Source organism: Botryllus schlosseri, chromosome 1 (assembly GCF_051294905.1).
Source record: "Botryllus schlosseri isolate E-star chromosome 1, Bs_hap1, whole genome shotgun sequence".
NCBI lineage: Eukaryota > Metazoa > Chordata > Ascidiacea > Stolidobranchia > Styelidae > Botryllus > Botryllus schlosseri.
Window position 1 is genome coordinate 25,088,309 of NC_137236.1, and position 25,680 is coordinate 25,113,988.

The 25,680-nt window shown below is 39.9% G+C and overlaps 2 protein-coding genes across 4 annotated transcripts in view; one reads left to right on the forward strand and one right to left on the reverse strand.

Annotated features, from left to right (window-relative positions):
* Positions 1 to 2,179: 2,179 nt before the first annotated feature.
* Positions 2,180 to 7,688, reverse strand: LOC145445626 (uncharacterized). 3 transcript variants are annotated; one of them, XM_080323832.1, is made up of 6 exons: positions 7,237 to 7,681; positions 6,667 to 7,177; positions 5,120 to 5,281; positions 4,147 to 4,260; positions 3,781 to 3,860; positions 2,180 to 3,036 (listed from the first exon to the last, which is right to left on the reverse strand). In XM_080323832.1, exons 4-6 carry the CDS (start codon positions 4,187 to 4,189, stop codon positions 2,845 to 2,847), a joined length of 315 nt encoding a protein of 104 aa, XP_080179958.1. In that variant the 5' UTR covers positions 4,190 to 4,260; positions 5,120 to 5,281; positions 6,667 to 7,177; positions 7,237 to 7,681; the 3' UTR covers positions 2,180 to 2,844. The 3 variants fall into 3 exon arrangements, with proteins under 3 accessions (XP_080179958.1, XP_080179973.1, XP_080179964.1); XM_080323847.1 differs by lacking the exon at positions 6,667 to 7,177 and having other exon boundaries at positions 7,237 to 7,688; XM_080323838.1 differs by lacking the exon at positions 6,667 to 7,177.
* A 12,251-nt stretch (positions 7,689 to 19,939) lies between these two features.
* Positions 19,940 to 25,680, forward strand: part of LOC145445648 (uncharacterized) — a 61,637-nt gene continuing 55,896 nt past the window's right edge. Inside the window, exon 1 of the mRNA XM_080323856.1 lies at positions 19,940 to 20,077. Within this exon, the coding sequence (XP_080179982.1) occupies positions 20,023 to 20,077 (55 nt within the window). The 5' untranslated portion in view covers positions 19,940 to 20,022. The remainder of the gene's footprint in view (positions 20,078 to 25,680) is intronic.

Below are 25,680 nucleotides of genomic sequence, written 5' to 3' on the forward strand. Positions count from 1 at the left end.
TGTTGATTTTTTTATGCTGCAATCGCCATGCATAGCGTGGTCCGAAGTTGAAATGCAAAGCGTTTCAACTAAAGATGTTATAATAACATGGAAAATTGTAATATAAATAGGTTCACATTGCAGAACATACCAAGGCTCGTTTGTGAACGTGAACCTCTAAATTTCTGAGGTTCATACACAGAACGCAAACGTGAACCTCACGTTCACACAATCCCTAATAGATATGTATTTCAGAAGCTCGGATGAAACCGTCAGTGATGTCGTTTTAAAGTTTATCGCTTCATTACGACAACTGTTCTCCGTCAAATAAGACGCAACGGTTTTCTATTTACCTCTGCGAAAGCTAATTTAGTGTTTCACACTGAGTAATCGAAGATGTTGCGGGCCGTAAAAAAGCGTCTGCGGGCCGCGGGCTGCGTGTTGAGAGCCCCTGGTTGCAGATATTTGATACTTCTTGGTAATGGTAGGTGCGTGATGTGACCAGTTTCAGATGTCGAATAAGATAACAAGTTGAAGAACTCGCTTGCTACTGATGCGACCATTAGGTTCACGTTCATATTCGGGCGGTATGTGATCATCGGTGATGCAGAGCAGAGATTCTCCAAAGTTTTAGTGCGTTTCCGAAATCTTACATATATTGCCATCTCACGATCACTGCCTCACACATCGAAAAAATGCATCTTGATGTTCGCTGTGCAGTTCTTTGGAAAGTAATTCATCAAAAGAAAAATCATTATCGCAGTAAGGTTTTAATGTCACTGAGATCTATTCTTCATATTAATACAAAAATCCTTTATATTGTGCACTATGGTTATATCGAATGGAGAAATCTTACTGTATAGTTCACGGGTGTACGAATTTCTCGTGTTCAAACACCATATCATCGTAAAAGCTGATACTTGCTTGTCAATCATTGACTATAGTAAGGAGCATCTTGAACGTGGAAATGTATAAAGAACCACACTCAAATGCCTTTATGCGCGATGGCAATTGACCAGATATTACATACATACTATCGCTCTGGTGCGTTGACGGCCCTAATTTGTACCCTTCGCGATCCATACTTTACGAACAACTGATCCTGAGATTTGCGTTTGCAACCGAACTTTAGTCTGGTCGTTGTCATGGTCGTGTTCACAGTGAAGCATTCACGGAAGCTTGTGTTCAGTCGTATCTGAACCTTTCAACCGATGTTCCCTCTAATTTTTGACGAGTCTGCAAACACTCACCAACTCACTGCGCAGAGCCTTGGACGATAGTGCGTAAAGACTAAAAAAAGGTCATCACGTCGGAATTTATGTCCGCAACTTTGATTTTCTGTGCGCAGAGACCGCGTCAACACTGCGCGCAGCTTAGAGGGAACATTGCTTATGACCGTGATCGAAAATTGCTAATGATAATACAAGCCTTTCAAATCTACTCAGAATGACTTCGCGGGCTGGATAAAATCGTCTGGCCTGCGGTATGTTTGACACCCCTGGTCTATGCAATTTGTTACTGAATTATTAAACGGATGTGATTTTGTTTTTGATTGCGAATTATTCAGAATACGTTTGAGCATACCCTATGACCTATGTTAATTCATGCAACACGTACATAAATTCGGTGTTGTCGCAATACTTCTTTATTATTCCTACCAGTCAGGTAATGGAGTAGTGTTTCCTAGATAATTCCATATTTTATTAGAATGGGTAAATGAAAAGCTGCTATGTTGTTGATATTTTGTTCAACATATTCATCGAGACGCTGCTGATATATATGCCAGTGCTTCTTAACCGGTATTTCACGAAACAGGGGCTCCGCGAGGCATTTTCGGGAGTTCCACGTAGTTTAGTAGACACACTCAAGTCATACCTAGGATTTTTGATATCCTTCTGAAATGACAATTCCATCTCTACTATTTATAGTCTCATTTGCGATGAAAAAATTTCTTTCGAGGTGTTGCGTTTCGATCGAACAATACGGACATACTTTACAAGGTCAAGTCTCGCATTTCCGAACTGATATCCGCAAGGTAACGGCATAAGTCACGTTGATTTGCAATAAATATTCATTACAATGTTTTAGTTTCATGTAAAAAGTATATTTTGATGGTTTTCTTCTAGACAGTAAGTTGATGCCCAGCATGTGCACCATAATCTATAGCAATGTATTAGATGTATGGTGAGATGTGTATCGTGGCATACACTGTAAATCTAAAAGGTGGAGATTTCCTCCATTAGAAGTGGTTCACCATTTTGACCATTTCTGGTGGAATGCAACTCCACCCCCCATCATGGTGGAAATACTTTCCACCCTATATGGGGCAATACCCTCCTCCCTATATGAGGATTACCTTCCACCATATATGGAGGAATACCCTCTACCTTATATGGGGGACATACCTTCCACCCCAACCTATCTGTCAGCTGCCACACATCTTTGCTTTATGCAATACTGCAGAATACAAATCCAATTAAAACATACAAGCATGGCATTTCATGCACTTTATTATGCGTATTCAAACAGTCATTACTATAGGGTTACCATATTACAGAATCGAAAAAGGAGGACAATTTTACCAATTCAGGAAAGTTAGTTGATCAAGACTGACAGCCGATTTTGCTATTTTTAGCTGGAAAACTTTTGGTGTTAAATGAAAGCGACGAGTCCAAAATTACCATATTTTTACTTAAATTTAGTCGTGTTGACTAAAATAAAAAGTCTGCACTGACAATCGACTTCGAATGACCCGCTTGAGCCTCCGTATGGTAACCCTACATACCTATGATGACAGTTCCATTGTTTATGGCAACATATTAGTAGCCCTCACAACAAGATTTCTCAGCTCTACGCCAGGCAGCTTTAGCAGGTATGACGAAAGGCACGTGAGAGTGTGCTTGATATTCTTCTGAAACTGTTCAATATCCAATGAGCTGCGATCAGAAGAGCAAGTGTTTCATCAAAACTTTCAATGTTTTTTGAGAAGACGATTCCATCCAAGTGCAGGCTCCATTGCGAATTGTTGACCATCGTTGGATATGGAGAGATAGAAACCTGAAAGATATATTATATTACTATGAAATCTTCGGACTTCAGATCATTATGATATCGAGATAGGCTTAGCACATAGGACAATTTATATTACCACTGCTCAAGTTATAAACATGAATTTGTGTCACAAAATGTTGCTCATTTGATTGATGCTTTTAAAAATATCTTGTCACCAGTCTGTCTGCTGCAATGAAGTATATTTCAATCTCATGAGCCCCAATCCATTACTTAAGCTATGCGCGACGCCTGTACCAGGTCTACTGAAGCTTGCCACTTTCTATTGCTAGAAGTTGTAACGGCATATAAGAAATATGGATTGACTTGATTTTGAAACACTGGTTTACCATTATGGTCATTTACAACAGGCCGGTGTTCCTTATTTTTTAATCCGTATTTGCTGACTTGTAGCACGGCTCACTTCTAGGATTCTTGTAAGACACCGACGAGGCGAGGTAGAAACCAGACTTGTACAAACTAGTGAATTTTCAAAATCAGTAACTAGAACTACAACTACTGAATTTTCAAAATCACTAACTTGAGCTACAACTACCAAATTTTCAATATCAGCAACTAACTACAACTACTGAATTTTCAAAATCCGCAACTAGAACTACAACCACTGAATTTTTAAAATCAGCAATTAGAACTACAACCAATCGAAAAAACGTTAGCTAGCTGACCATCGACTAACCAACTGTTTAGTTTTAACAATGTATATTATACACCATCTATCTACGAACAGCTTACCTCTCCAATATGAAGAAAATTGTCGTATCCTTCTCCAAAAATGGTTGGTATACCAGCACGCCAATCCAACACTCCATCACCTATAAAGCAGACACAGGTTATTAGAACTATCGATGATCACTTCTAGCATTCCAATATTTATTTTGAACGCGTGTAATTTTCGGAAATGAATCCAACGGTAACTGGCTGGTACGAGACTATGTTATTGTGAAAGCCACGATTATTGGTGCGGCGCAAGTCAAACAAGTTTCTACAATTGCATCTCAACGGCAGAAGTTAGAGAGCCACTGCACTTGAATTTATTCGAAAAAAGTTATTAGCGGAAAATTTGCAATGCCACACAATTTCATGAAATAATACTCTCACCTAGTAATCCTTGTATAGCCTCGGGAACTTTAGGCCACTTCATTTTGGCCTGAGCTATATTGTACCGGCTCTGTGTTGTGCACTTCCCATCAAGGTTTCAGCCTCTTTCAACATCTTAATATGCATAAGATATGATACTCCCGTGGCAATGACAATTTATACTATAGACCAGTTGTCACCGCGGCCCGCGACTTGATTTGAGATTTCGGAAGAAAGCTAAGAAAACATTTTAAAATGCTGAAATTGGCGTGTAATGGCCGAAACACTGACAAGACCGAGGCGCATAGAAAACAGGTTAGGGCAATGGTTCTGAAAGTGGGGGCGCGTCCTCTAGTGGGGGCTTTAAAGCATTTGAAGGGGCGCGGAGCTGCGGTCAACTGAATTTTTTTTCGCGCACTGCGCGATTTACCTCGATTTCATAGCTATAGTTATTGCTCTGTGTATAGTCCCGAATTCATATTATAGAATTCTCTCATCAACATTCATAACCATCCACGCCGTTAAACTATCCGATTGCTAACAGTATGGGTACATTTTGTGATATGACGATAAGAAGGGCGGGCGAAATATTTCAGTGTCATAAAGGTTTGAGAACCACTGGCTTAGGGTTTCCCCACAAGATCAGCGTTCCCAGGTATCGTGCACAGCTCAGAGTTCAAAATAAAATGAAATTGATGCCAGTGATGTTTTGTTGTATTTTTATTCCTTCATTAAAATATTACTTCTTTTGTGGTCACTATGTCCGTCGCCTATGTTAGGTAGCACAGCGTTGTACTGACGTAGAGTTTTAAGCCGTGGTTGCCTACTTTATATCGATTTTGGATTCTTGCGGCCCGCGGCCGCTACGAAATTTGAAAAGTGGCCCGCGACCCGTTTTGAGTTGGCGACCCCTGCTATAGACTATTGTACATCCTGAAAAATTAGAGTTCAACTAGCTCATCTTAAAACCAAGATATAAATTAACTGGACTTACAACCCTGGCTCTTTTGCATCTTGAGCTGCTGGCTCCTTCTTCTTCCTCAATCACATTCTTTCGTTTTGTACCATGCTTCTGCTTCATCTGATTCACCAATTCAGCTTCCAAATGTCTTCGATAGTCCTTGAACTTCTGCCTCAAGGCAATATGCCACCAGCCCTGAAGAAATTGCAAATATTGTTGGACTCAACTCTGCAGAGAGTACTATTACTAAAAGCAAGGAAAAACCTCTAAACAGTCCGCAAAGTCTAAAAATCGGCATTGTTTCAACAATGGCAGCGCCACGACACAATGAACATAACAATGGGTGGTTCGAGGTGGTTCTATTGCATTGACTCGATAAGCGATTTTTGGGTGACTCGACTTGAATCTAGTCTTTTTTTCAAATATGTTAAATGACTCGTCTCGAATCAATTTTTCATTGCATCTACGAAGAATAGTTATTTCGAGTACGAGTCCTGATACTTGGCAAAATAGGGCCAGAAACTGTTAAGACTGAGGAAAATTACTGTATTCTGGATGCGAGCCAACTACACAAGCAGAATTGATAAAATGTGGATTGAGCTAAAAACCGAACATTGAACATACGGTAACGACTTGGACTCGGCTTATCTTGTAGGTATTCTGGAATTGTGGCTATTGCCTTCAGAACTACATTGAAGCTACGTACAGTGTACGGGTATAGTCATGACAAAAGAGACCATAGGCGACGACTTACGAGGTGGCGCAAGTTCGGACATTTTGATTTGCGAAAACTGTCGCCGAGGCTGCGTAATACCAGCGCGTATTCAATTGTTCACCAGACATCAGGGACTCGCTAATTGGCAGCGATTCCGGACTCTTTGGCAAGCTTATCATACGCCAAAAATCGTCAACAAGAATAGATTATATGATCGTCATTTACACATATATTTGTTTCTCTAACAAGGCTTTGTCAGTGACATTAATCGGCAAATGCAGCGAAACAGCTTACACACCGACAGAATGAGAAAACAATTGTCGCGACGAAAGCTACTCAATATTGTGTTAGACTCAGAACCCATTCGTGGCGAAACTCATTTGCCAACATCTATATTTCTTGTTATCTGCTTGATACATTCGTGCTCTGAAATAGGCCACGTGCGCAAGATGTCGTGTGTCGCTAGCCTAAGCTATCGTGCCGCCGACATCGCAGGCTCACTATCTACTCCCGTTCAGAGACAATCCAGTTAATTGTATTATGATTAGCGATCATTATGTCACCATTGTTCGACAGTGATATCGCAAAACAGAACAACATCGAATACTAAACCGCAACTATTCATGTACTCACGTATTACGAATGCAGGGTGCATACTATACACGGGTACAGGCTTTTTCCCAGAATATACATGTCATTTTAAGGGTGTGTATCATACATGGGGGCGCACTATATTCGGAAAATTACGGTATTAGTCCGGAATTCACCGGTAACGGGCAAGGACAGTATACTATGGATATCTGGCGTCCACATAGCGTATTATGACTATGACCATTGCCAACGACTGAAGTTACATGCAGCTTACCTAGCTGGAATTTTCTTCATTATTGTCTTTCAAAACTGGAGAGTTTTTTAATAATGCCAAGCATACTTCTCGATACTGATGCGCAAGCGCAGTGGGGTACCTGTTAGATAGATCCGCATATAGTTACCTGATATCTATCCAAACTAACGAAATGCATGCACGAGTTTCAAAACAAAATAGGATGGATGAATTGAATGGAATTATACTTACAAAGTATATCGCAAAGGATCTTGAAAGGTAATTGTCTTGATCTCTTTTCTCAGTCTTTATGGAATTACAATATTGCCAGCGCTCCCATGCACCAAGTATTGACGAAAAGCTGGGATGTCGTAGACCACAGGCCATAGTTGTTATGAACGTGAAAGTGATGATTCAACTGGATCATCCGTCACAATAGATCCAGATGAAACCAGTAATGATTCAACTGAATCATCCATTACATTACGTTCAGATGAATCCACAGTTAGGGAGTCGCTAGTGATGCTGCTGTCGCAAACGCTTGGAACATTTTCTAGGAAAATTACGTATAGAGGTGAAGAAATTGATAATTGAAGCCAAGCCTAAACTTACCGGTAACAGGAACTCTAATCCGATCATTGCCTTTTACATCAGCATCAGACAGAAATCAGTAAACTCCTTATCATAACACTCAATATTCAAGAATTCCGGCGCCAAATCAAATTTTAGTGCAGCAGATGATGGTATATCTTCTATTGTGCACGCAGTAATGATCTTGTTGTCGGTATTGAATGTAACTAAGTCTCATAATTATTTAGGACTGAAATCACAAGTTACAATTAGATATCAGAAGAGTTCCTTTCATTCAAACAAGATCTATCCTTGCAACAGTTATAATGAAAATCCAAATTCAAAATATGCAGCTACTGATGGTAAAACTAGAGCCAGTTTGAATACCGTACCCAATAGCTCTATCTATGGTATGCATGAATATGAGAATGTAATCATCCTAGCTAATTTCTTGAATTATAATCACTCGTTGGCTTACTTGAATTACCTTCCCACCAAACAAGATATCATCTCGTCTCTCAGGTAATGCTAACTGCTTATGGCAATGGCAAGTTCATTGAATTTTCAGTCACGAGCGATACCGGTACTTCATACGAAATCGATTAAGCAGATGACATCACCTATGAACTAAAATCAACGATAATCATAATTGTGATTAACTCAAAATCAATGAATATAGATATATTTTTCTGTCGACTGACTGAGTGACTGACTGACGACGCAGAGCGCGCATCCCCGTATATTCGAAATAGCAAATCGCCAGAGTCCCGGATGCTGCCGGTCACGGTTCATTGGTGAGAATATTGGCGATAATAATAAATACCTTAGAGGTTTTGGATATGCTACGGTCGTGCAGGATCTTGAAGTAATTATCACAATCCATTAATGGTATTCAGACATTTTCAAATTTAATAATCCCTCTACTGGCTTAACCACTTGGAAAAAAACTGTTCAATCTTTTATCAATATTCCAAAATGCATGCGACTATGACTTCACATTGAGTAAAAAACAACACTCGACTCCAAATTCATGTCTGATGACGTTATTAACTATAAGCCAGTATCAACTGTTATGTTTTAATTGGGCAATACGACAGTTTACAAACAGTCATTTCTGATTTCCACCATGTCAATAATTGTTTTTCACCAAATATGGTAGACTATTCATTCCCCCCTCTTTCCACCCTCTAAATTCCTCCATATGTGGTGGAGATACGGTGGATGAAGGGAAGGAATGTACCCTCCTACATTTTTCTACCATTTTTTCCACCTTTTAGATTTACAGTGTATGTTGTTCTTATGACTCACCGACAATATGGGGTTCCGCGAAAGCTGAAAGAGTAGCGAAAGTGTTCCGCGGACTAGTAACTGTTTTGTTTTATTGAACATATCACGGCCAGCCTATAGTCATTTCTCTCTAGCATCTTATATTGAAGTTATTTAGTGGTTATATTACAGGAGAAAATGTATTTCGTTGCGAGGATTCAGTTCCTTCCTTGGGACGGATTCGGAAAAAAATTCAAGAATTTCTATTTCAAACGACCGTTTTCTTATTTGCTGAGACTGACAATTCCAAATCCAAAATGTTTTGCAAACATCTCGAAGTTACCCTGTTCTACCTTGCTATCTCCAACATTTCATTTTTCCACCAACCCCAACAAAACATCTCCAAAAAGCGAAATGTTTGCATCAGCAGGCTGTTGGCAATTTGACAAAATGAGTTTGCACAGTCGGATATTTCGACTCACACAACCGTTTCAATAATGTGAGTCCTAACGTTTTAGCTATAATGAAGCGAAACTGAATCATGCTTTTCCTAGTTTAAAATCAATTAAAAATTAGGTTGTCACTCATTTTACAAATTTAGAGGCCCCGGGGACCCCCTGAAAATGCTTCACAGACCCCCGGTTGAGAACCACTGCACTATTATATAGTCAATATACTTTTACTCTCTAGTAAAGTTTGTAAATATAGCTACTAAGCGCATTTTGATCAACTAAGCCTGGTGTTTATGTTAAGTAGTCAGATGTAGGCTGGGACTGCATAGCTAACAGGCAACGTGAAGCTTAGCTATATATGTGACAATTTTGCCTGATTTTGCTTTTTTCCATACATTTACTTATTAAGGGGGGAAACTATACGAAATTTGAATTTAGTGTTCCGAACGCATAACTGTCGTAATTTTGCACAATCTGAATGTAATTAAGGATGAAAAATCGAAATGTTGCGTTAGGTAGGAGGGCTAGGCGAAACCGAGTGACATACTGGTGCGATTCCGGGCCGGGTCTTCAGCTTCGAGTGGAGATAAGAAATAATAAAAATAGTGACTCGTCACTCGTTACTCGTAAAGAAACATACTATTGAAGATCCACTCGAATTAGTACAATCAACTTTGGACTCTCCGAGTGATTGTACCAAACGCTACTAATAGGTCTGTTAGTTATTACGATGAAATATATCAGTTTAAGAATGAACATAGATCATATCGGATTCAAAATGCAGGAATGTTTTAATCCATAGTGGATATTGATGCATTGACGCACGCCGGTTTTCGATCGTGGCTTGACTCGTAAAGTTCCACTTTCGCTCCCTAACTATAATATTTCTAACGAAGTCACGACTGCAGTGGGAAAGTCAAAATTTACGTATAAATCTCCTGGTAGCGGTGTATCCGCCAAGCCTGCAAGTATTATAATATTATTACAGTTTATGCTTAGGCGCGTAACGACTCCGTATCAGCAATTCGAAGCTTTAGTCACCACAAATAGTAACTGATATATCACGACATGTATTCAATTACATGTATAAAACGGATGGAAAAGTCATACGGAAATATGATATTGGATGGAAACGGTAACCTGAGAGCAATAGTTTGATAAAATCGGTAAATCTGTTATATGAAAGCGTTTTTGAGGATTCGTAATATTTTCGAAATAAAGCTTGGTGAATAAGACCCATACACGATATTAGGTGTAATATGATGTCCGTTCATCCAGGTGTGCACCCCATCATCGATCAATTTTATATCGTTGAATACGAACGATCATGACAGTCGCATTGCCAATTTGCAGAATTTTCTTATTCATTGATCGGAATATTCAGTGTTACGAGTAGGGCTGGGCATAATGATTCAAGTACTCGAATCTGAATCGAGTATTAGATTTATTGATTCGAGTCGAGTAGAGTAGTAAAAGACGATTTGTTTCGAGTATAGGCCTAACTGAAATTATACGCTTGTCGCCACTGAAAGATCATTTATCAACGAGAATTATAGTTTCGATACTAATTTTCACTGTTGAATAATTGAAACATTGGTTGTCGGTATCGTAGCATACGAAACATATAGTATACAAAGCTACGAAGGTTACTGGACTCAGCACATTTCTCAAGTCATGATTATCCCACAACATTGTAACCAAGTGGAATGAAATCGGTATGGTCCGAAAAATACCAAAGTATCATTTATGAGATGGATAATAGGCATTATATCCTTAGTGGTGGCACAAACCGTACATATTTGAACTTTGATGTGTTACATTCAGTTATGACGTCATAATGAGTGATACTCGATTACTTAATTCGACTCGAAGAGTATTACGTGATTCAGAATCGAATCACTCAGGTACTCGATTTCTCCCATCGCAGACTTGTTACGAGCGTAATTCTACTATGGGGATAGGGTGTCATTTCGCATTTAATATAAATAAACCTAACTTCTCACGAATGTTACGGAAATTATGTTTGGTATGCTAACTGGATAAAAAAAAATGATTAGAGCTATGAAGAAATAGGGTTGGTCTAGCGTACAACGGCATTACTTCCAAACAGCAATATATTCAAAGATGGTAAAAATATAGGCATCGTTTTGACTCATGTACAAGTTTGTAGACAATTACAAGTATAACTGCCGATTTTCAGTTTATTAATTCAAGTAGAAGTACGAAATGGATGGCATGAAAGTTATACACCAGCAAGAAAACTGAACGAGTCGATTTGATGACATGGCACCAAAGTTTTATCAGTGAGTGATTGCTTTTCAAGTTGTATGGATATCTTCTCAACTGTGAAGCTAAATTTCTTGTTACATGTCATATAAGTACAATCCTCCCAAGTTATATTACTGAATATGATATTTCAACAACAACAAAAATGTCTATTTACATACAATTCGTGATATTACAGCAGTCTGATCTATTCAAATAAACGGGATTTGTTTTGCCGAAGAAAGTTCTTTTCGTTTTGGAATGGAAACAAGTTTTTATGAATATTTGATAAAATGTTCTCAAATTCTAAATTTTAACCGCCAGTTGGGAGAATGTATTCCATCTTCCGTAGCTGACAAGTATTCAAATGCTTACACTCCTCCAACACATGATCGAAGTGAAAAAACTATGGATGTAAAATAGGATTTCAAAAATGGCGAAACAAACTTATTTAAGATTTGAATACAACTATATTCAAGTCACGTTTAAATCGGATGTGATGTATAGCGACATACACCAATATCGAAACGGGCGGATCTAGTAAAACAAAATATTGACGTGTAGCCTACAAGATTATGGTATTTATTTTCTATGGACGTGTTCCTTGTTACCGGTACTTTGTGATCTGCCTAAGTATATTTTGATAAAATCCATTCATGTACCACAAGATTTGATCTGACCTGTCACCTATACAGATCTTATCAACGCCCGACGAATACAATACATGGAAGGCATCTCTACTCTTGTAACTTGAATAGGCACTTTGGGCAATCGCAGTGCTCCGTGTTACTATAATATTTGTGACATCGAATTCCTATTAGTTGCACAAATGATGTACGTCGCTACGATCAAACTATAAGTGGTCTCGAATTTAACACGATTATACACGTCGTTGAGTCACGTGATGATCGCCTTAGAGGCAAAATCCATTTGCATCGAAATCACATTTGATAGGCAGAATCCAACTAGATCACGAAGGTCTCTGCAGCTCAGTGATGTAATTCTGAGAAATGGGCATCGGTATAATACCAGTAAAGCAGGCTGCGCTTAATTCGTACACTTTGATTCCACTCACTTTTGACAATCAGGCGGAGACACAGCTTTGTCCGTATTAAGCGAAAAGTCAATTGTTCGTATTTTCGTAATCCATACAGGCAGATAAAGCAATAAAAACACGGCGCTGTTGCGTAATATATGAACTGCGGCTGCCACAGAACTAGTTCGCAATACTGCAGAAACCATCGCATAAAACGCACAATAATCTCCAGAATAGTTTTATTGAACAATAGTTCGATACCAACGAATACTATATCACTGCGCTGTTGAAAATCAACTCGACGAAATAACATAATATTACGGTCATCCAATTGAAATTCAACTTACGCCCAGTTCGCAATCTTGTTTTACGTGTAAGAGCATATAATGTTACTGACACCTCCCGTGGATCTCAACTGCGTGCTCTTCCGTATATCTACGACCGGCACTGTGAATTAACCACTTTTGGCAGGTCAATATATATGTCGATATAATTAAGGGTATATTCCTGCGGAACGTGATGCTAAAAAAACGCAACATTTTTTTCACACTCCTGGAACGACATTGGAATAAACAGTGAATTCATTCATGCTTCCGGATAAATCACGCATCGGATTGAAAGTAAAAAGCTCTTACATGGGTACGAATTCGTTTATGTACCACTCTGTGTTCCATCATCGACGCAGTTGCTTCTAGGTAAAAGTGGCAATGAAGCTGTCACTGTCACCTATGAGCTCCTCATTTTTCCGCGGATCGTTATTGTGTGACCATAACCACTCGTGTTGTGTTACAAGTCTATCGTGTCGCATCGATGAGAATTGCGAAACTGTGTCCTAATTGAGCGGAGAAGTGTTCGCACTACTGGGACATTTTACTTTTGTTTCGTCCGCAAGCATTTCGGTCGATAAATGTGATTGTCCGGTCTAAAAAAGTCCTACTTGAGCGGATTAGACTACATATGAATTAAGTATGGATGGCGTGATGTAGAATCATAAACGACATCAACAGACGCTTTCGAATTGAATTCTGAGTCGTAACAAGATCAGAAATATTTTCTATGCGCTAATTACTACGAGCAGTGGCGGCTCGTCCTATAGGGCAACTGGGGCATTGCCCCACCTAAAATTCTGTTCAATAACAATTTAACCATTTATAGACGCACAGCAATCAATATATACCGAGATCACAGCGAAACCCGCGTTCTTCTTGTGCTTTCGCTTGCAAACGCCCATACATAGCGAAGTCTCTGCGAAAATCGAATTCTCTTCTGTGTTTTCGCTTTGTGAATGCCTAGCCGGGGCTTGCCCCGGTAGCGCTCATAACAAGCTTTCACTATCTATTCTCTCAAAGCCGCGCACAATAAAGAAACGGTGATTTACTCTCTCCTATTCGTAAAATGGCCGAGCAACCGGGGCAAATATGCCTACTCGCCCTTAAGGTGTGATGTAACAATCGTATCTATATCTGAACTCGGTTACCGTAATATGCGTTGAGTCGACCTTTGCTGGAATAGGTCGATTTTGACGGTGTTTCGCACCATGCTAATTCTTGAAACTTGGTATGATATGTCGTGAAGGTAGTATTTAACACTGCTCCAAGTTTCAGTCTTGCTACTTAAAGATAATGGTAGTAATTCCGTTTCCGAAGTTCAGTGAGTGCTGATCTATCATGTACATAGTACAGCAAACAGATTTTACTCAAAAGCCGGTATTGGTCTCCATTGATTTTGACGATGTTCTATACCGAGATCGGTCATGACATTTGGCACGGTAAGTGTTAGTATCGACCGCTGTAACAAATTTTAAGTTTGTCACTGAACTATGTGGGTGGTAATTTCGTTTCCAAAGTCGAGTAAGAGCTGACTCTTCATTTATCGCCAACAAATTTACGCAAAAGCCGTTATTGGTCTCTATTGATTTTAACGATGTTCCATACATAGATCTGTCATGAGCTTCCACACGGTATGTCTTGATTTTAGTATCGAACACGGTGCCAAGTCTTAAAGTTGACACTCAATGATTGAGGCAGTTATTTCGTTTTCGAGGTCGAGTATGGTAGAGATGCGCGCTGATCTGATACTTAGCCTACCTACGTCATTGTGGATCTCACGCAAAAGCCGGTGTCGGTCTGCTGTGCTAATCTATATAGTCTGCGTTCCATAACGAGATCGGTGATGATATTTCCAATGGTATATCTCGATGATCGCATGAAACAGCTAACCAAGATTCTCGGTTTGCATTCAAATATTCACATAATTTTATGTTCGCCAATGTCCATTTCACTGTGAAATTGTGGCCTTCAAACCATTTGCTTACAATCCCCTGTCAATTGCGATAGCTATTTCATTTTCGATGTCGGCTAACAGCTGATCATTCGATCAGCCTATTCCTCGATCTATTTTACTCAAAGTTAGGTGTTCGTCTGTTTGCATTGATTTTGACAGTGTACCATACCGGAATGGGTTATGAGATTGCGTATGCTACTTCTCGATGATTTCTTGTAACAGTATACTAAGTTACGGCTTTTATTCATGTATTTATTGATTAATATATTTTCCAACGGCAATTTCGCAGCAGACTTATAGACAGTAAGCCGTATGTGTTGTGTCACAGTCTCCAGTTTCAAGGCCAAAATGTCCTACGTTGTTCCGAGACCGAAGTTCCGAGGCTGCTGTCCTTAGTTCTTCAAAGACCATTCAAATTGATGTTCTGGATTCAATATGACAGGCCCAATCTATGAGATAACAATTGCGTATGTGTCCGAACTCGTTGACCTTTCCAGTTAGGCTTACGCAATCTCTCGAGTTCTAGTCATTGGAATTAGTCAGGTCAAGTCACGTGCGAACATGAATCGTATTGAATCTTTATTCCGTACGTAGTTTACGCAGTTGCCTTTAGAGCAAAAATGAGAGGTCTAGAAGTTGTCCAGTCTATTGATCCAATCGTACGCCGGGTGCCTCCGCTTTGGTTGCCTATTATCACCTGGTCGTAACCAGAGATGGCCACAGTCCGGTTCAGGAGCCGGAGCAGGATTTCAATGTTTTTTTACCTGGCCGGACTGGATCCGGATTTCGAATTTGGGGTGACGGTCGGATTTTAGGGTCTATCGATTTGCGTAATCTATAACTCTACCATGAAATCAAAACGCATGCTACTAAGGATGACCTGATACTTGATTCGTGGCATAGGGACGATTCTTAGTTCACGTACATTTTGTAAAATAATCCTTTGATTAAAAATAAATGAATAAAACATTTGTTACCACACTTCAAGTCACGGCTCACCGGCAAACCTCTCGCGGCACCTACGTTAAAATCACTGTTGTCGGGAAATTCATGTGACCATCATAAAGTTACTTTTTTACGTTGGAAAGCGCCATTGTGACGTCATGTTGATAAAAGTCGCTCGCAGCCCTTGCCCCACCACCCGATATTGTCACGAGCCGCCACTGACTACGAGTGATGTCTTCTACCGTCTAAATAGGCTACTGCCGATAATTTTGATAATAGAGGATGTCTTTCAGTATATTGCAGGCTGCGAAATCGCTGTAACTACAGCGTACTTTCCTGTTTACGTGATCCCAATCTCTGATATTATCTTCACCAACACAATTTTGTGTAAGCTTGGTGTGGATTTTGTATGCAGATATGAATTATGATCATCTACTTAAGGCTTACTTAGAATATTCAGAATATCATTCTGCTGTAGCAACGTGCTATCTATAACGTATATGACAGCTTACCTAGAAAGTAAACCGAAAAGCGAAATTTCATAAATGCCGAAATTTGTAAATCGTATTAGCGAAAAATAGATTTTGACTATGTATGAAGATATTTCAAATACCTTTCGTTTCGAGTTAACATAGCCTACTATAGCGTGTAACACAGATGAGGTGTTACAATATCTAGAATTACGTCTTACAATATGTTCACCGACTATAGTTGCATACCAGCAGCGAGGTAACATTTTTGGGCCGCATTCGACATCTGAATCCATACACAGGCCACACTATATTAAAATTTAGATTGTAAGAGGAACGCTATCTTATATTTGATTATATAGTTGTGGTAACCCGAGGTTTCCAGAATGTTCTCTATTTGCCGTTTAGAATTTACGTGGCGCGTGGTATGACTGGACACTTGGACAGTGGAGACCGCGTGTTGACATTGTTGATTAGATGGTAGGCTGAGAGCGTGGCTGAAGATGGATGCGAGTGAGTAGGCCTAGGTCCCTATGTTTAGTTGCGTGAATATTAGTAGTCGGGAGCAGAAGCCTGAAGTAGTGGTAGCATTAGGCAGTTGACTGTGTATTTGCAAGCTTGAGGTGGGTATATCTTGTCGTAATCCAAGCGTGAATACTTCGGTTAGGACACGGGATGGTCACTGACGTTACTGCCACTGACGTTGCTGCGCGAGCACCCAGAGAGTGATGTTGCCCCGTAGGTAGTCCGTACTCGCCGTCGGAGGTTATTATTGGCTCCTCGCTGTTCTTACGACGACAACAATGTCCAAAAAGAAGATCCGATAAAAAGAGAAAAAAGCGAGAAATAGCTTCTAAAACAGTGGTTCCAAACCTTTTTGTCTTCATTCCCCACTTCAGATTTATTCCGAGCCTTCATTCCCCACCAGGACCGTAACAGCACTTTGTTAGCCCCGTCCAAGAAACGTTGGTATTGGGCCCCTACAACTTATCAGCTACATTGGTTCTACTGTTTAGTGTGTCGCCCTATTTCGAGTAAACGCGCGAAGCGCGAAAAATTTATATAATTCGTGTTTGAATCGGCCAATTTGATCGGGAATTGCATAAATTTTGCTACCAATTTTTATCCCCTCTCTGCTTAGGTAATCAGATTTACCGGTAGAACTGAGTGAGGCGTGTTGGGAAAGGTAGGACCCCAAAATAAGAATTGAACATCTTCGGACCCGTTGGACCCGTTGGACCCGTTGGTATATTGACTTCGTTATATTATGCTACTCCGTAATCTCCTATATGTGGTATGTCAAAAGATATGGAAATCGCCAAAACTAAAATGCACACACGATTTCAAATTGGAATTGCTTTACTGGCAAATAATTTTTCCCTGCGGGATGGCATTTGTCCTATGGGGATCACATCGCCAGGACAGGAACATTCGGCGCCAGCCATTTAGCCAATTAAACATATATGTATATTGTATATACATCGAAGTTGTGGGTCACGACAAGGGCATTTCTTTTCGGTTAAGGTCTTCTCGCTGCTGATCGTTCTGACACACTTCTCGGAGTTGCATGTTACATGGCCTATAACTTTATAAGCTTTGGTGCGTCGTGGCGCAGTAATAGCCGAGGCCGCAGTCTCTATTTCTATAAATTCGACGTATTTTCGTGGGGAAACGGTACCCAATAATTAGATAATTGGCAATATTAAATCGCGCACCCAGCGCGAAATTTGTTTGAAAAAGTGGCATAAATCTTAAAAGATACTTTAATTTATGTTAATTCACGAAATAACTTTGGGCTCTTCGAGCTCGCCCCCTCTCTCAATTGGGAGTTTTGGGGTGCGGCAGTTACGGTCCTGTTGTCCACTACCCAGCACTTTTGTCATCACAGAACAGGTATTTGCTGGTTTTGCTATACAAGACGCACAACCACACCAGTACGCAAGACAATCGCCGATAACTCCAACATAAAACGTACCAGTAACGCTGAAAATTTCGCGAAAGCGTTATTTCACGTCAAACTAGTCGTGCTGGATGCGTTTGTGACGCCATGGTTGGTCATCCAGAGGTAAAATGAGCTTTTGTGAACAACACGCAATATCATTTTCGTTACATACATTCTAGAGCAGTTAACTGGTAACGGTAATTGTGCATGTGTCTCCGTGAATATGTAGACTGTCCTATGTATAATTTTGAACAAATGCGTCTATTCCCCACCAAAAACCATTGAATTCCCCAGCAGTGCGGAATTCCCCACCGTTTGGGAACCAGTGTTCTAAACGATCCGACGAAGAATCATCAACATCGAAGAAGACTGTGAGATTGGGCAACAGGCCGAGTTGGATTTCGGTTTAGGAAGCCGCAACTGGTTGTTCAACATCCCTCTATCTGTTCATTACATCGCATCGGGTGCCTTGTCTATCTCATTGTATCTTGTGAGTGTGTCTTGGGCAGACGAAAATATATCCCGACGATTAATATTATTACGATTGCGTAATTCCAAAAATTGCAGCAATTTACGATTGCAGCAGCTATTTGGCGTTGGTCACCAAGATACATCTTGCATTGTTCTTCCTGAAAATGCAACTGAATTGTAATTTGCAAACAATGTCAAATTTTATCAATAACGTTACTGTAATAACAGTGGTAGTTGGACGTTGATACATACAAATCCTATTTTATTCATTATTAGTAATTTTAGGAGAACTTCGAAAGTACTTGTTTTCATATTAAATTAGTTGGAGTCGACTGCAGTCCCGAACCGACTACAGTCAGTGTTTGTAACACGACTACGACTTCAAGAAGTGCTAAAAAAAATTGGAGACGCCATTACCGTAAAAATAAGTAAAACGACAGGTCCGTAGACATAACAGCATCCGGCATAATAGCATGCGACACTTCAGCACGCGACAATTCGGCATGCGACACTTGAGTATGTGGGTAAAATTAGGGGTTAGGGCCGGGTATGGTTCAGATTGAGGACTGGATTGGGGTTAGAATATATAGAAGTGTTGATTTCGGGGTTAGGGTGGGTTGGGATATATATAAGTGTTGATTTCGAGGGTTAAGGTCCGGATTAGAGTAAATTTTGGGGTTGTAAAAGCATATGCCCAATTGATGCATGCTAAAGTCTCGCATGTTGGTCTGCCGTTTTTCATTGTGCTGCATGCTCATATGTCGGGCAACTAAACGACGAATCTGACTCCACGACTTAGACTCCGACTCTACAGCCCTGACTATGAGGTCGGGGTAATACGCCAGCAACCAAATTACAAAACACCGCAGTAAGACAATAAATCACCATTACCATTACCATGGTGACTATATATCAGAAAAAGTTTTATTAAGTATTAACGGCTTAGATATTTAGTACGAATTTTCGTAATGGTTTTCATATCGTTTTTGAGGCTTTGGTGGGCCGCAACTAACATTCAACTCCCTGAACTATCATCATATCAGTTTTCCATGATCAATTTCGAATCTTTCTTCCCCATCCCATTATTCGTAGGGTTGCATTTAAAACAAACTGTTGTTTAATACACTTTGTTGAAACATGTTTTAAACAGTGTTTTAAACAAAGGCTTTGAAAAAAAATGTGCCATGATTGTGTAAATAGATTCCAAAAACATGTATGAGCCACCGACGACGATTACCATACCCGATAAACCCGACGTATAAGATATGGGATGGTTGGGACTCTTGAAATAGTCGGTTCAACAGCTATAGTACGTAGATATATATCATTGTTACGGAATGAATGTTCGGATGATGATGACCGCCGACCGTAAAAAGCTGCACGACGATGTAGTCCCGGTTAAAGATATTTTTGGTCCATAGTTGACAGGGGTTGGAAGCCTATTTCGTCAAAGGAGCTATATTAACCCTATGTTTTCAATTGTCAATATATCAATCCAATATAACATCACAATTGCTTATGCGTGACGTCATTGCTGACAAGGGCGTTGTTTTGAACATTTATGTTTTTAATTGATATTTGTTTTAAACACAACCCTAATTATCCTACTTTATCAAATATTTCTCATGACGAATAGATAAGAGACATCATTAATTCAATTATTATATATATATATATATATATATATATTGGACGACGATGACTCTAATCCTGCTGGCTGTCGGATTATTGGCAACAGTTGAAAGTATAAAAGGTGAGTTGTTTGCGACATCGAGAATTTAGATGATATTAAAATAGTCGGTTTTGATACTTGATTACGAGTAAAGGTAACGCGGTAAATTCGAAAATTCCAATACAAGTAGAAGTATACCCACTTTCAAGGCATGTAAATAATAATTTACCAGAGGAAGAAATGAAAGATTTATGTGGTATTGAAGTAAGTAGTTTGAGGAAATAGACCGTGACTAATCTTCGTTGACGACGGAAATATGAGAGCAGTATTAGAATTTCCAATCCGTTCTCGCTATGCTCATTCTGGATCGATTGCTGCCAATGGGATATTATGGGAAATTCATTAACGTGATAAAATTCGATCCGAATATCAAAGTCTACCATGTTGAAGTCGACGAATATTTGGCAACGATACTCTGTTCATAATTGTATTTTTTCAAACCAGCCAGATCTTTTTATGTTGTTCTTTTCGAGTAACTGATCGTTCTATGAAAATGGGCCAGAGTGATTGCCATGTCAAAGTTATCCATTGTTTTATATGTGTTTTCAGCAATTTATAAATATCCCTCTTACCTCAGGATTGTATTTTGGCAACCCGAATTCTAAAAAAGAATTGGTATATCTTTGAAATACACCAAACCGTCCCCGGAAATAAAATGTCTATTGTAAAAAATACGCTCCGTTGTTCTTCTTGGAACCTAATATTCAACAATTCTGCATAGTTATTAGGCGAATCCAGGTGATTTGCCTGAAGGTGATGAAGGAACCAAGGGTCCGAATTGATGCCCCGGACTATAAAGTCTTAAATGTTCATTTTTTTTATCTTGTGATAAATCTGATGGGATATGTTTATAAATATCCTTGATGAATTTGAGGAAAATGAGTAAAAACCGAAATAGGATCTTGGTAACAATATAGAATCCAAGTTCAGGTTTCCAATAAGATGTGAAGTTGACCAACTTTATCCTGTGACATTCACTAGACGTGAATAACATCATCCAAATGATTTCTTATTCTTCTTCATAATCTAGGTTTTTCTAATGGTACCAGCGCCATGTCATATTCGATCAAACATCTTTAATTCTCAACACAGGTCTTATATACACTTTATGAGGGACTCACGTTTTGTCCCGATCTCGCACTGGTCACTCAATTGGAATTACTGTGTTTTATACTCCAATGTGACTAAATTTACTTGATTGCTTTTGAATAAATTATTGCCAAAACCCGGAAATGCGTGAAATTTTGAAAATTTCTTCACTAATAATCCTAATAATTACTAATAAACCTGACAAAATAGAGCAAAATTTGAGATCATATTTAGATTCAGAAACTTAAAATTAGCTGATAAGCTCCTGGTCGCCAGCTGATCTGCGTAAACTAAGAGACTTCCGATGTTCGATCGTCTCAATTATAGGAGTGTTTAGTGCTATAAACCTCAAACACGCTAGTAGTATATAAATGGGCGGAATGTGCCAAAACACGATTTAACTTAAACAAACAAGAATTATCAATATAAAAGATACTGAAAGAATTAGCTCATTCTCAATTTTGCAGCAATACTTTTATGACCTTGTGTGCGGCAATAAAAAAAGGGGGAATAATTAACGATAGAGAGAAAACGAACAAAGAATCTGGATTGACCTTTGTACTCAGACATGAGACTGGAGTACTTCTACTTGTACTTTTCCACTCCTGATTTTACCTCGCTTGACCTCTGGACACGAGACCTGGCCTGTCCTGACCTATCGGTCCATGGTCAATCCAAGGACGAGTCTTGGGAATAATTACCCGTCAAATCCCCTGGATGACTTGTCGATCCGCGTTTGATTCAATTTCGTGTACGGGGGGTCATAGGAATAATTGCCGGTCGTGACGTCAGTATAGTATTCTTCTGATCCATGAGATCCTGGACGGGGGTTGATAATAGTTGCCTGCCCTGACCCGTCGTCTCGTGGTACAATTTCGTGGCTTGGGAGCAATAACCCGTCAAACTGGTTGACTCGTCGTTCCGCGGTTGATTCAATTTCGTGTACGGTGGGTCATAGGAATAATTACCGGTCGTGACGTCAGTATAGTTTTCTTCTGATCCGTTATATTCTGGTGCGTGTTTTAGGTGTCCATACGTCCGGCTGTGTAAAGTGATGCTTGTGGTCTGTCTCATACTGTCGTACTTGTCCGCCTTTTGCTTTTTTGTTGACTTAAATAGTGAGGAGAAATGATCTGTGGGAATCGTCGCCACGTGCGAATAACACATTTTACACAATTAAATACACATGTTCAGTTTATTTGAAGTAATAACGGGGCAAGCACATTAACTAATCGTCCAGAACAAGGTGTAGAGCTTCTTTCAGAGCTTGGCATACTTTCTTGATATCAGAATCCTTTTTTTGATTTGCGATGTGAAAGCAATACCAGTTTCGCATAGATCAGCATATGATTGCGTATAAACCGATATTGAAGTCTTCTGAGAGCATCTTCATTATTCTCCAGTCTACACAATATTATTCTCCTCTTAGTACGCTATGTCTCTCAATCCAACAGAACAGTTGAATTGCTATTCGAAGGTATCTGATACAGACAACTGTAAACTAATTCTTTAAGTTTGTTCATCGTAGCGTAACGACCATTTTTACGAATCCATAACTGTATCATTTGATATCGTTGCTCAGTCAAGTTATAGCAATCCGTGTATTGGCATTCGGCAATTTCATTGTCAGATAGCTCAAGTTTTTCACGTGCAAACCTATACCAGTTCATCGGGTCAATCCGATCCAATGTGACGTATATATCACTAGCAGTAATCTTGGACATATTCGATCTACAGTGTACAGCGAACAATCATGTAATAAATATTACACGTTATATATTGCCTTGCACTTGGTTCAACTACAATAACAAATAAGGCGATCAACTTACGCAATAATGACGTAATCATATCTCAGCGTTACTGAACCGGAACCAAGCAAAGCCGCTCTCGTAATAACTAGAGTAATCAACTACCAATCATAATGACGTAATCATTACTGCACATGCTTGAACTGCAATATGGGCTGACCTTATTTGACTGAAACGCGCTCGGTGGTGCAATAATGGGAATGAATTGTGACAGATTATACTCGGGTTGCTAATTCAAAGTCCAAAAAATCCGGCTAGCACGTAAAGTCCTGTTATTTTCACATGTTGCGAGGGCAAAATACAGCATAAATCCGACTCTCAAGGCCATTTGGCCGCATCCAGTCTGGCTTCGCTGAAAACTGATGAAATCTGTGCCGGGTCCGGAGATGTTTCGTGACCTCCTCCGTCCAGACAAGATTTTTCTGCTGTAATATAGGTGTCGTTGTATAATAATTCACGTACAAAGAGACTTGGTATCGCCCCTTTGGCGGAATTCTGTTTGATTCGTCTATACAGGTGTTATTAGTGCGATCAGATTTGGCACCTCAAGGAGTATATTGATAAAAATTGTATCACGATGACAATAACTTTATCGGTCAACATGCGGTCAACGGTCAACGATGCGGTGTGATGTACGTAAATCAGCTGTGATCAATCGAGCGTGACACAATCGCTGTCAGTCATCAATCTGCGACTTGACAAAAACTCGCGTTTTCGGGTTGTCAGCAACACAGTGCGATATATTTGATGTCCCCATCGACCCTCCTATTTTAATAGGGTTACCATGCGGCCTCATTTAGGGGAGTATATGTCCTCCATTTCCCAGATATGTCACCCCATTCGCCCAAATGTACTATCTTTCTGTCGGTTTGTCCTCCTTGTTAGCTTAACATATCCAAAAAAACACCACGAGTAACGCAAAATGTGGGCCTAGATTACAAAAGTCGGGTATGTAGCTAAATCGGAAAAATGTCGCTATGATGGTATTGTGCCGGCTATTACGTGGATACGGTGGCCTGTGTAAACATGTGAATAGTAAAATCGCCCCAAACTCCCGTTACATGAGAAAAGATCGAGCGTAATCGACCATGTCGGGCCCACCTTCGTACAGCCAAATGATCCAATTTCGTACCGAGAATAGCCGGGGTGGTGGTACATCATTCTCACGAGATGTACTTTGGAATGCGTGTGAAATCGTCATCGTCCGCTACTCGACTAAAGCAGAATATAGCTTTGAAGTACTCAAGTAGAAGTAGTTTTAAAAGAAATGTCGGTATCGTGAAATTGCTTTCTATCCTAATTATAAAGAGTAGGCCTCCATAAAACTATCGAGCCAAAATACAGTTTCGAAGCGACCCGGTAATTTGTAAATCTTATCTATGGGTTGCGCGGTGTGGTAATTGATTAGAGAGAAGCAGACACGGCGGTGCCTGTATAACGAGGCTGTTCTCAAATCCACATTGTCTTCGTTATTATCGGGGAGATATGGCTTTGCAGCGACATTGAGGTAGTTAAAATATATTGGTTAAATACGATTTATTCCTCATATATGGGGATCAACGGGTGAATAATGTATGGATTCAGTAATTCGCCAAGTACTTCATTTTCTCCGGCCCGCCGACCGAAGGAGTTGCCCGCCCCTTGTATAACACACATGTAAATGGTACAATAGCGACAGCTAACGGTTGTTAATCATCCATAAATATACAGCTAACCGGTAATACAGCCCTCAAGGATAAACTAGGAATATCTGTGTGAGTCGCCTCGATCGACCCATGCGGCAAGTTTAGACACGAAAGTATTTTGAGGTGTGATATAATCCCAGTAATTTTACTGTATTTTTCCACGCACACGTACCACAATCGAAAACGGGGTTCGTCCGTCTGATTCCCCGCGTTTGCCTCGAAGAAAAGTATCGGAGTGATCATTGGATCTATACGCCAAGTCTGTCCACCACTTTTGAGTAGATATTTGGAAAGACCGGCTCGTGATCACCTCCATACAAGGTCTAATAGTTTTGCGTACAGCGAAACTTTGTAGCGACCTGCGGGCTGTGCATGTGTTGTTAGTGCAATCGTGTTTAGCCCCACAAGAACGTAATCATTTGAGGATGAATAAAATCTTACCCCACAACGATACCAAATTTACCCCCTCAACGACTCCAACGGTATGTATTTATGTAAATTTCATATTTTTATGAAAAATCTAATCGACTACAAGATACTGTTACGTACCATCTCTTTCGGTAGGGTTTGTTAGTATTGTAAAATGATGATCGGTAGTTGTGGTCTTGACACTAGGTCTAAAAGGGTAGGGGTATTCGTTAGTGATACACCCGTCTGACGGTGGGGTATTTGACAAAATCACTCTGTTTTTACTACGGAAACCATGATCCCACTTACGAGCTCTCATCACTTGTCGTACGAATGCTTGTAATATCGGTGTGATGTACTCAAAACAGCTGTGATCACTCGAGTGTGACGCGATCGAAGTCAGTCCTATCAGCTGTCCGAGGAAACTCGTATACTCAGTAAGAGAGAGAGAGAGAGTCTTTATTTTCATCCAACCAAAATACATAGCACACGGCAGTGATGGTAGTAAAGAAAATATGCTTGCACAGTATTCGGTATTAGATAGGATTGATCGATAAGACCGTGAAGGTCATCTAGTCTGATCACACCAGCATCAAACAGGTACACTTGACTCTAAACAGTCTGGTTGTAAAGG

Excerpts from the sequence above, each read along its gene's own strand:
- LOC145445626 (XM_080323838.1), bottom strand. The coding sequence starts at position 4,189 with ATGAAGTGGCCTAAAGTTCCCGAGGCTATACAAGGATTACTAG. Across the intron at positions 3,861-4,146 it reads GGCTATACAAGGATTACTAG|GTGATGGAGTGTTGGATTGG; the intron begins GTGAGAGTATTA and ends TCTGCTTTATAG. Across the intron at positions 3,037-3,780 it reads ATTTTCTTCATATTGGAGAG|GTTTCTATCTCTCCATATCC; the intron begins GTAAGCTGTTCG and ends TATATCTTTCAG.